Genomic DNA, 12,449 nt, shown 5'->3' with positions numbered 1-12,449 from the left:
GGCAGGCCCCAGCTAAGGGACATTTCTAATTCTTCCTAAATGAATTCACTCCCAATAATGTTAGAAACATTTTGGGAAAACCATCACATTAACAGAGTAGAATCACCACAAGGCTCAAATTCGGAATGTCAGAAAATCTTAAGTTCCATCCTATCGATCATGAGGTTATGTCTGTCATGTGTATAATTAAATTCATCCATATTACCATGACAGTTCTATCACATTTACCATTTTTGTTCTATCATAATTGACAACGTATACATAATGTACAAAGCGAACATACTTCATACCTCATATTGACATCTTTCAGTGTATTGGTGAGCGTTTCTGTTACCGGTGGATGACATTCTTTTAATAACTGGTTGGTGATGGAGCCAAATTTCTCTAAGTTCTTTTCCTGTTTTTCTAGCTCATCATGAAGGTTCTAATCAAAGGGGGGAAAAATCACAGATGACATACCAGGTTTAAACTCACAAATTTAACACACGAATTTCAGAGTTTACACAGTGATTATATACATGTATGGATTTAAGAATTCACACAGTTATTATACACATGCATGGATTTACTCCATGGTCTCATAAAACTTTGAAAAGAAATAATTTCTGTTCTTTTTTATGATTATGAGAGGAGATTCTCAGTGATGGAGCTTTCCTGTGACACCTGAGCCTCTTCTGGAGAAGTAGAGGAATGCACATCTGTGGTGATAGTACATGTACCAGCAGTTACACTGTGGTTCTCTTGGATGCTCAAAGCCAAAAGCCAGGTCTCTATTACACACCTGGGGTGGCTCTCCACTAAGTCTTCGTAATTAAATCCCTAGTTCATAGTTCTATTGCTAAGTTCTATCTCTACACCAAGAATATTTAAGGCCGTTTTTAATTTATAGGAAACAACTATGTATGTGGAATGATCCAGCTAATTATCCTATCACCTAATAGCCTCATCCACATTTGTCTATCAAAGTCAAAATTATAGCAGTAGAATAGTATAGTGTCCAGGGAAGGGAGGTGGGAGAGAGAAGCTTATCAAGGAGTAGAGCCTGCCAGAGAATAGAATAGGCTTTAGTGATCTCTTGCACAGATCGGCAACTACAAATAACAATGTCTTTCATATTTCACATTAAAGTAAGGAATCTTTAATTAGACAGGCTTGGTAGAATCTCCCATTGTGGACCAGAAAGGGAACTGGAAAGAGACATTTCCCTGGACAATCCAATGAAAGGATCAACACATTGGTGAAATGCCACAGGCAAACGAGGTTGCCAAAACCGAGGGTCATTTATACCAACGTCTAATGACCCTCAAATCAAAATATTCAAGAAACGTCTCTCTGTCTTCACCTAGCAAGGCAATGTGCAGGAATTAAACCCTCAGTACATTAATAAAAAAGCATTCCTCACCTCCTCAGAATAATAAAATATCTTTTAAAATTTACTATGTTCAAAATGAGGGTTTTTTTTAAATTGCTTTATTTGAGGCTTTTAAAAAATTGGCTTCCATCAGCTATATGGGGGAGAATTTTATTGTTACATTTCCCACATGTGTAATGCTGTTTTCTAATCAATTTCAGCTCCTTGATCACACTCCCTGCTCCCTTTCCTTTAAGAGAAGGTATCCCCGCAGATTTCCTTGTTCTCTTTTCATCGTTGTGAATAGTCTAGTTTAACACTATTCCAATCTTCCCTCTCCTCCTCATAGGCATCCCTCAAGCAAAATGAATTCTAATGATTCTTACTTATCTGCAACAAACATTTGAAGAAATTACTTTTACACATTACCCATTTCATCCTTCCTTCTCCCCATCCTTCCCCAAAAGACATCCTCTTAAGAAAGTCTGTACATACAGTTAGCAACACATCCATTGGGATGGTCAAGCCAGTGAAGGAGGCTACAAGTATATGCACTGGGCATGCGCTGTGTCCTCACCAGCCTCCCAGCCCTCCAGGGCCCAACTGCCCCACCCACGATGTGCATTATTTAACCAGGAAGAAAGAGCAGTGGCAGGTAAGCATGTCCCAAGGCCCAGATGAGCAGGGGTGTGAGGGCAGCAGAGAATTGAGGACAGTGGCCTGCGAAGGAAGAGAGCCCTGTGCTTAGGAAAGAGAGGAGTGATTGCATCACAGACGAACACTGTGTAGCCAAGCTGTGTGTTGGGAAAGAGTTGGTGAGCACACACACAGACCCCTGGGGTGGTGGTGGTGAAGCAAAGCAAGCTCAAGGCCTGGAACATTTACCACTTTGGCTATTTTTCTCTTTATTTTCTTTTGAATCCCTCAGAGTGTGTTTGGAGAAGCAAGATAAACAGGGGAGGAGGAAGAAGACGGGAAAGCATGGTGATAATGAGTCCCAGAAAGTGAACCTGGGTATAAAGTCATTTCACAAAACACATTTATGAGGATGTTACGTAGTTCCATAACAGGACATTAAACCCCACTGTATTATAGACCAGCTAACCCAGCATTTGGTTCTCATGGGCAGGTTTGAATCAGTTACAGTAAAGCAGGTAACATTAATTGTAAATATTCCGAAAAGAATCGAGTGTAAACAAGAAAGTGCAATAGGTCGCGATGATGGTCCAGTTGCTAAGTTTCCCATGTTTCTCCAAGTAACGGGGATATTGATGACGTTCACCTCTTACCTGCAGATTGTCTACCTGAACCTGCACTGCTTCTGAGGACCCGGTGAGCAGACGGAAACGAGACAGGGAGTACCTGGCCTCCATCAGGTGGCCATTGATCTCATCCAACGTGGCTTTGTGGTGGTTCCACTGGTCAAGCACTGACCTCAGCAAGACCTTTAACTGCCCCACCTGTCCAAAACCATGCACACCTGTTACCACTACATGATCCGATAGATACATACAGATATACATGGATGTATACATACATATATACTACATAAGGGAAGTGAGCATGTTGAATAAAACAACAAGTAATATACTAAATGAACTTTTTCACAATTCTAGGAATCAAACCCAAGGCTTTGCACATGCCAGGTAAATGCTCTGTCACTAGGCTATGCCTACAGCCCATAAAATGAGTTTTTCAAATGCCTTAACTCATTCAACCCTTAGCAACCTAGTAAGGTAGGTATACCTTTATTTCCATATTATACATGAGGGAACTGAAGTATTAAGGAATAATGAAAATGAGATAAGATTGGGCTGGAAAGTAGCTTAGTGGGTAGAGTGCTTGCCTAGCATGCATGAAGCCCTGGGTTTGATTCCTCAGTTCCACATACACAGAAAAAGCTGGAAGTGGCACTGTGGCTTAAGTGATAGAGTGCTAGCCTTGAGCAAAAAGAAGTTCAAGGACAGTGCCCAGTGCCCTGAGTTCAAGCCCCAGGACTGGCAAAAGAAAAATGATCTAAGATCACACTAAAATGTAAAGAAAACAAAAGATCATGCTGTTAGAATGTATAAGAACATTGGAACCAAAGTGGTTGAGAATGAAATATACCTACATCTACATTCTTGTCTACCATCTATTTATATTTCTGTATCTATGTGTTATCTGTTTGTATCTCTATGTCTATATCTTAGTTCACATGTTTGCACATAATCACTCACATGCTCAAATGACTACGTAAAAACAAAACAGCCAAGAAAATTCCTTATCATCACCTGCATCAGAAACATTTTTACTTTGGTTGATATCACTTTGCTTTCACTGTATTTGATGTTGGCATAATTTGTGGAGGGGAAGGGAAAAAACAAATTGTTTAAACAGGGATACAGGTGGACCCATTGCAACAATGAGATGTATAAGGTGTTATGTTGAAAAACAAACTTTACAGCTTGGGTGGGGGGGGGGAGATGGGAAGGGGGGGTGAGATGGGAAGGGATGGGAAGGGGAAACGAAGGAGGAGGCAACAATGCTTGATAAGAAATGTACTCATTATCTTGCCCATGTAATTGCAACCCCTCTGTATGGTATTTTCACAATAAAAATAAATAAATAAATAAGTACAAAGGGAAAAAAAGCTCTCTAGTCTACACTAATCTAAATGTAATTCTTTTACATATGGAGAGAGTATGGCCATGATTAGGGGAAGAGATTACATAAGTTATTTTGCATCTGCCTTCCTTGCTTTTCTTCTTTGTATGGAGGAAAAGTGTTGCAAGCAACTGAGCTGCCATCTGAGGGACCACTGGGCGAAGCACGTGCTCCCGTCCACTCCAGTGGGCACCAGGACCAACCACACAACCACAATCAGGAGCTAGGCAGGCAGATAAGCCAAGGAGATTGATTAACACTTTCCAATATCATTTGTTTGTTTCCTATAAGGCAACATTTCCATGAGAGAACTATTCATTTATACTTATATGGTATTGTCTCTAGCCCTCTGTAGTGATTGATGAAAACACATAAAATAAAATAGATCTCAAGTCAGATGGAAGATAGGCTAGAACAGAGTCTGGAGAAGAGAGCATGGGCAGCTGGAGCTGTTTGCTGGGGGCCCTGGCTCACACACTTGTCTTCAATTCCAAAGGCTTAGACTTGGGTGCTATCTACAGGGAAGTGGGATGGCTGCTGGATTCTAGTCTCTTCTGAGTACAACTGCCTTGATTTCCTCATAGATTATATGTGGGCAGGAGAGAAAGAGAGGAACGAAAAATGTCTCTAAGGTTATGCCCATGATGGTAGGAAGAGCATGGGACATCGGGAGTGAAGATTCAGAGCAGGTTTGGGCATGGGTATTGATATTTGTTGGTCCTACAGGAGAAGATGTCTACCCACTGTGTTTCTTTGTCTCTGTGTTTTAAGAATTCAGTAGAGACCTCAACACTAAGGATAACCAAATAGAAACATATCTGTGCCTAGATGGCATCTATAGCTATGGGTATGGGTGGAATTATGAAGAGTGATGTTTATACTAATGTTTTTATAAGAAACACCAGAAGCTAGACATGTTTTTTTAAAGAAGGTAATAGAATAGACATAACAATACAAACAGATGATGTATATTTGACAATTGTTTACTCAGTTACTTGAAGAAAGCCAAACCTCCGCATGTGTCAACAAGAGCTGGCAAAGAGTCTAAGAGCAAAATTACCATGTGGTCCAAATTTGCCCAGGCTTGGTTGAGTTCCTGAAGCGTGCTCCTGACTGTGCCAGAGACTTCTTCTTTCTTGTTCTGAATCAAAGCAAGTCCATTCTGCTCAATTTTCTCTATTTCTTTTTCTTTTGCTTTAATCAAATCTTCCAGATCCTGAAAGATTTAAGAAAAAAAATTGTCACTTTAAATTGTCCTATTATGAAACTCTAGGGTGCACTGAAATTGAGCCATTAGTTTCACATTCTAAAAATCTGCTACTAATCCAAAAGAAAAATATCATTCTTAAAAGAGGATTTCAACAGCAATATTTCCTTCTTAGCCTTACATGTTAAAAGAAAAAGCTAATTTCCCATAAATTAGCATTAAATTAATTAAACTAACAGAACCTAAAAAAATGTAAAATCTACCTACTAGATAAAGAAATGGCATCATGTAATTTCTTTCCCCCAAAGAGTTACAGGAAAGAAATAACATGTCAGAAATGGTAATATGACTTGCATTCTTGATGTTAAAATATTACACTGCTGTTCAAAATATTCCATGGATTAGCCCATAGAAGGAAATGGGATAGAAGCATGTCTGAGAGTCAGAAACATCTTTCTTGTTCTTGATGATGATGATGATGATGATATGGTGGTGGTACAAAGAGGTTACAATTCCATATGTCAGGTTATAAGTACAGTGCACCTTGCTAAATGCCACCCCTTCCGGCCTCAGTATCCTACCCCATCCCAGATACATTTCTGCTGCCCTTAAGTGAAGTCAGTGTGCCAGAAACTTCCATGAGGGTCTCAGTTTGTTCCCTTGTGGAATCAGAAGATGGAGAAGGCGTTCTATTAGTTCCTCTTTCTTTCTGTATAACCTGTATAACCCATTACCATAGCTCAAATTTGGAATGTACATATATCACTGTCAGAATGAAATGTTCAAGGAAGAAAAAGAAAGTGAGAAGAGCAACTAGAGTGCATACAAAAGCATACACCATATTCCCAACTGGAAAATGCCATGAGAGAAAGCATGAAGGATTTCTCATAAAGCTCTGTGGAGTTGGCTGGGACGTATCAACTCTGCATAGAAAAAAACTCAGTGGAAAATCAAGTCAAAGTCACACTGCCTGCCACGAGTCAGAGCTAGTGCAAAAGGCTCTGCCCTCTTTGGCCAATGCTGAGTCTACGTCCATGAACTCCAAGCTGCAGGGGTGTAATTTACAAGTTGGGGTGATGAGATGTCAGGAGTAAAGACGTGGTCACACTCGTATTTGGAAGTGCACCCTCAGAATAAAAGTGGGTGTGAGGTCCCTTGGGAATAGGATGAAGACCCTTTCTACCTATTTTATATTTGGATAATGTCTCAATAATTTAAGAAAGGTTTTTTTAAACCCCTTCTCATGACCCATGTATGAATGATAATATCATGACCGAGTAACCGTTTGTAAGGTGTTCGTGCTAGTCTAGTCTCTACTAACTTAGTGACCGTCTGTATGTCTTGGTTTATAATTTTTACTGTTCATTTACTTTTTCGTCACTGTGTTACATTTTAAAATGATAAGATTACTATCTCTGAGTAGTTGTGGGAAGGGACTACCCTTCCACAAAGCTGCTGTCAGCACAATGCATCTTGATCTAGGTCATCCCTTTCCTCATTCTCCCCCGTCTCTGCCAGCCCCATGCCTCACTCAGTTGTGCTGATGTTGTAAGATGTACACGGAGTGTTCTGACTGCACTCTCTTCCGCTTCATCCATCTTCCTCCTCTCCTTGGCTCATCCTCCACCTTTCAAGTACCAGTTTCCTGATAGTCCTTTTGTTGGACCGTGAGTTTGCTTTTCTAAGGAATTACAGCATTTGAATTCTCCCCTTCCAATATCATATTTCAGTTAATGCATTTGTGTACACGGGCATACGGTGTTTATTAGTACATTCAGAAATTAGTTCTAGCTTCCACACATGAGAGAAAGTATGAGCTAGGGAGTCTCATGGACCTTTGTGCCCAGCTTGTCTTTGAACTGGGATCCTTCAGTCTCATCCTCCTAAGCAGGATTACAGGCATGAATTACTGTAGCCTGGCATTATTTGAAATAGATTTCAACGTTATCAAAAACTAGCCAAATGTAAGATGTTATACCGTCAGTCATTTTTCCATGTATCATGTTTCTGTGCATTTTTTGGTGTGGGTCCTGGGGCTTGAACTCTGAGCCTCGGTGCTATCCCTGTGGTCTTTTTGCTCAAGGCTAGTACTCTACCACTTGAGCCACACCACCATTGTGGCTTTTTCTGTGATTAATTGGAAATAAGAGTCTCACTGACTTTGCTGTCCTGGCTGGCTTCACACCAGATCTCAGCCTCCTGAGTAGCTCTCAGGCATGAGACAGTGGTGCTGACTTCAGTGCAAATTTGTTTATGTTTATGTCCTGCATAATGATGAAGCTAATTTTGTCTTGGTGACCAAAAGTTTATGCACGTAGCAGCTTAAAAAGATAATTTCAGTTTTTATATTATTCATATTGTTTACCTATTGTCAATATGATGATAACTTTGATAATTAGCAGGGAATGAATCTGCTAATTGCTAAAATTAAAGGTCCTTTATTTCCCTTATGGGAAGCATAATTAGTTTTATTTTGAAAAACTTTTTCTATTTTTCTAAGATATACATCAACAATTACAATTTATATTTAATAATATGCATGTAATTATCATGTATTTACTTATGCAATAGTATACAATAAATAATTCTTCCTGTATATCTTTAATATGATTACAAAATCAACTATTGGAAATTAAGTTATCCTCATTTATCTATAGGTGTTAAAGTTATAGTGAGCAGTAATTAACTGGTAAGAAATGCCCTCCTTGTTATGTTGTCATAAGAGCAAAACACAGGAAAAAAAGGCCATTGAACGGTATTTTTCCTACAAAATGAAGGTATGTTTTCCTTTCAATAATAATTAAGAGATGATTCTGCTCTGATCAGTGAGGGGAAAAGCCAAAACCAACGTTTTTGCAATAGTAAATCACTCTCAACTTGGATTAACTCATAAATATCAGCTTTTATGTTGCTTTTCATGAATAAATCACCCTAGAAGACTGGAAAAATAGTCAAGAGTTTTAAAACAAAATAAAGCCTGAATCCAGGCACTGATTTAAGTACACTGGCTTAGTTTTCACACTTTGGTCCAAAGTCACAATTTCTCAAAAAGGACAATAAATTTTATCAAAGTTTGTAGTATCGCCAACTTGAACTTCCCAGCTAGGCTACTGTGATTCATGAGTGACATTCCAAAATAAGTGTGGGAGCTACTTTCTCTCTGTCCACCCTCCCACTGCCCAACCTGCTTAAAATCGCAATGTAACCTTTCTCTCCAGACACTACCCGAACTGAGCCTACTAGAAGTAAAACCTGGGCAAACATCTGCAATATTTTCCAGATAGAATGTGTCTCAATTAAATCCAAGACATGCATAGAAAACGGAGTAAAATGGAAAATGGGGTTGGGGGGGGGAATGGGGTGGGAGGCAGGGCACCTGTAATCCTAGCTACTCAGGAGGAGAAGATCTGAGGGTATAGTTCAAAGCCAGGAGAAGCAGTAAACTCTGTGAGATGCTTATCTCCAATAAACTATCAATAAATAAATAAATAAAAACAAAACAAAACAAAAAACCCTGGAGTAGACCTGTGGTTCAAGTGATATCAGCACTATCCTTGAGCAAAAAGCAGCTTGTGCCTGGCTTCAAGGGCCTGAATTCAAGCTCCAAGACCAAGAAAAATAAGTAAATAAATAAGCTCTCAAAACTGGTTAGAAAGCAGAATATCACTCAAGTCCTTTCCTCCTAAAACCTAAGTTAGGAAAACAAGATTTAAGGAAAGTATCTTTTCCCTTGTATTAACCTCACAGATCAGCCTTCAACTAGCCTTAGAAAACACTATTTTTTTAATGCCATGGCTAACCTACAACACAGTACCAACAAATGCATTCTTCTTAGCATACATTGGTTGTACTAAACGTGTTTCCCTGTAGCATGCCCAGCACATACACAACATGTCCTGATCGGCTCACCCTCCATCTCTCCCCCTCATTGCCTGCTTCACTTTATTTTCTGAACTTAGAAAACGTGTACATGAAATCTCTATACATTCAATGTGTCCCTCAAAGTGTGCAGGGCTTCTTGGTCAGAGACAACCCTTTCCATCGTTTTTCCTGCTTGCTGCTCTCTCCAGACTCAGTGTTTGATTAGTCTATGCTCATATGTAGTGAATTGTTTGAAAACTCTCTTAGTGCAGTCTCAAGGGCCACCACTCATGTCGCTTGTGTGGATATAGAATGCCTGATGAGATAACGTTCCCTGGGAAACATCTGGATTCTCACCACCCCAAATTCTGCCCACTGGCAGCGGAGCAGATATCAGGAGCTTCTGCGAAGGACACACAGGAAGGGCCTGTCACCTGGGAAGCTCAAGAATGGGACAGGAATGCAGCCAGCCCTGATGCTCATCTCCACTCACAGGGAAGAGCCTGGGAAGTGGCGGCTGAAGGAAGGGATCATAAGTGGTCAATTATTACATGTCAATAAACGTGAGATAAAAGAAAGAATTCGAGTCAATGTATTCAAAATCTTGACAACTCTTAAATCTGATGATCATTATATAGCCTTCAGAGTATATAAAAAGGTGAAAACGTCTTTTAAAAATCAGTGTTAAAACAAGCCGGGTGCTGGTGGCTCATGCCTGTAATCCTAGCTACTAAGGAGGCTGAGATCTGAGGATAGCGATTCAAAGCCAGCCCGGGGCAGGAAAGTCCGTGAGACTCTCATCGCCAATAAACCACCAGAAAACTGGAAGTGACGCTGTGACTTAAGTGGTAGAGTGCTAGCCTTGAGCTGAAGAGCTGAGGCACAGTGTGTAGGTCCAGAGTTGAAGCCCCATGACCAACAAAAAAAATAACTAAATAAAAGTAAAAAAAATTTAAAAACCTAAGCTGGGTGCTGGTGGTTCATACCTATAATCCTAGCTACTCAGGAGGCTGAGATCTGAGGATCAAAGGTCAAAGCCAACCAGGGCAGGAAAGTCCATGAGACTTATCTCCAGTTACCCACCAGAAAACTGGAAGGTGCGCTGTGTCTCAAGTGGTAGAATACTAGCCTGTACAAAAGAGCTCAGGGACAGTAGCGCCCAGGCCCTGAGTTTAAGCCCCATGACTGCCAAAAAACAAACAAACAAAATCCTATTTTGTTGGAAAGAAAAACTAGCTGGTGTGGTAGTGCATACCTACAATCCAAGCAAGTGTGAGTTTAAATCTGGCTTAGGCTGCACAGTAAGACCCTATCTCAAAGTCAAGCCAACAAGCAACAAGAAAAGAGATAGTCAAAAATAATGTCAAATCATCAGAGAAACTTGTTACCAAATATGTTTTAAAAATATTTAAGTATTTAAGAAACACATTCTCGCTATCAGACAGGTTACCTGGCAGTCTTTCAGGGAGCTCTGAACGGAAGCCTGGTCTCCAACCCGAAACTCTTGCTTCATTCTCTTCTCCTGGGTGTCAAACCACATTTTGAGACTTTCTACATCATTTTCATATTCCGACCAGGATTCCAATAAGCCTTCCAACAACTGGACCTGAACATACACAAGGGAAAGAATGTTGCCATTTTATGTTAAAATCAAACATCATCAAGAGGCCGTGTATTATAAATTAAAATTTTCCCAGCCAGATGCTGTGGGCCTATGCCCATAGTCTGATCTACTTGGGAAGCTGAGATCTGAACACGGCAGTTCAAAGCCAGCCTGGGAAGGAAAGTTCCCTGAGATACTTATCTCAAATTAACCACACACACAAAAATTAAAAGGAGCAGTGTGGCTTAAGCAGGAGAGCACCAGTCTACAGCGAACAGTAAGAACGGCCATGAAGTCCTCAGCTGAAGCACCAGCACTGCACAAATAAGCAAATAAATAAATATTCTAAAAATTATAGCCGTTGGCAGTCAGGTACCGGCAGCTCACACCACGCAAACTCAGGAGCTTTGGGATCTGAGGAAGGCAGTTCAAAGCCAGCCCAGCCAGGAAAGTCTGTGAGATTCTTATCTCTAATTAATCTAATTAAAAGAAGTAGAGCTGTAACTCCAGTGGTAGAGCACCAGCCTTGAAGGCAAAAGCTCAGGGACAGTGCCTAGGCCCCGAGTTCAAGCCCCAGGATTGGCACCTTGTGCATGCATGCACATGTGCATGAACACGCGCACGGGCACACACACACACACACACACACACACACACACACACACACACACACACACACACACACACACACACACACACAAGCCCATGATCTATATAATTCAAAACATGAATTTTATCAAGTGTGAATCAGGGGCTATTCTGGGTAAGCAAGAAAGGACTAGAGCTAATAGGCAAGGAAAACAATAGGCCTCAAGAGATAGCATCAAAAGACATAAAAACAAGAATTTTACAAAGAGCACATTCTTCTATTACTTGCAGAAGGAAAGCACTGTTGACCAGATAACCTTCAGGAGGGCGGCTGGGAACATTCCGGACCCCGCCTGACCCTGGCCCTGTGCTCAGGGCTCTCGGTAGATCTGGGCTCTCGGGTGATCCCGGCAGCCCTGCTGCACGCACCTTCTCTGCAACCAGACCCTGCAGGAGCTGCCAGCTTCTGTTCATGGCGCCCAGCTGCTCCGCGAAGTCCGTCTTGTCGCTCCGCTTGCTCTCCACGTCCTGACTGCTGATCTGCAGCACGGACTGGTTCACGAAGTCCACCGTCAGCTGTTTGCACTGAATGTCTATCTTAAAGCCCTACAAGGGAAGCAGAAGAAAAGGAGATTGTCTTATTAATGTATACATATTATTGTTCTGCTGGGAACTGGAGAGTCCCAGATCACCTTGACATGAGTATTACCTTCTCCTTTGATGTCACCTAAATGGTACTATCACTTAATTTACCAACCTGGTCTTTGCAGAAGTTAAACATATGATAAACACAGATACACAAATATATGGAAGATACAGAGCCTGGTAAATTACACATGCTCATTATAAAATATTTATCAAGGGCTGGGAGGTTGCTCAGTGATAGAGCGCTTGCCTTGCATGAATGAGGTTCGATTCCTCAGTACCACATAAGCAGAAAAAGCCAGAAGTGGCGCTGTGGCTCAAGCGGTAGAGTGCTAGCCTTGAGCTGAAGAGCTGAGGGACAGAGTTCAGGCCCCATGACCGAAATAGAAATGATCAATTATCAATTGTAATATATATTGCATGATCAGCATTTTTATTTAGTTGTTTTGCTTTTTCTGGAGCTTGAAATCAGGGCCTAGGCAGTATACATGAAGGTTTTTCTTTGTTCTGTTTTGTTTAGGTTTTACTCTACCATTTAAGCCACAGTT

General features: G+C 40.8%; 1 protein-coding gene across 15 annotated transcripts in view; it reads right to left on the bottom strand.

Annotated features, from left to right (window-relative positions):
• Syne1 (spectrin repeat containing nuclear envelope protein 1) overlaps positions 1-12,449 on the bottom strand; it is a 406,378-nt gene that overhangs the window by 80,650 nt on the left and 313,279 nt on the right. For all 15 annotated transcript variants that reach the window (XM_070010443.1, XM_070010444.1, XM_070010431.1 and 12 more), the window contains 5 exons: positions 11,686-11,862; positions 10,516-10,671; positions 5,058-5,213; positions 2,641-2,811; positions 291-424 (listed from right to left, as the gene is read on the bottom strand). In XM_070010443.1, coding sequence (XP_069866544.1) covers positions 291-424; positions 2,641-2,811; positions 5,058-5,213; positions 10,516-10,671; positions 11,686-11,862 — 794 coding nt within the window. The remainder of the gene's footprint in view (positions 1-290; positions 425-2,640; positions 2,812-5,057; positions 5,214-10,515; positions 10,672-11,685; positions 11,863-12,449) is intronic.

The sequence above is a fragment of the Dipodomys merriami genome, unplaced genomic scaffold, assembly GCF_024711535.1.
Source record: "Dipodomys merriami isolate MVZ:Mamm:240054 unplaced genomic scaffold, mDipMer1.0.p SCAF_8, whole genome shotgun sequence".
Lineage (NCBI taxonomy): Eukaryota > Metazoa > Chordata > Mammalia > Rodentia > Heteromyidae > Dipodomys > Dipodomys merriami.
This window is presented reverse-complemented; position numbering and strand designations above follow the sequence as displayed.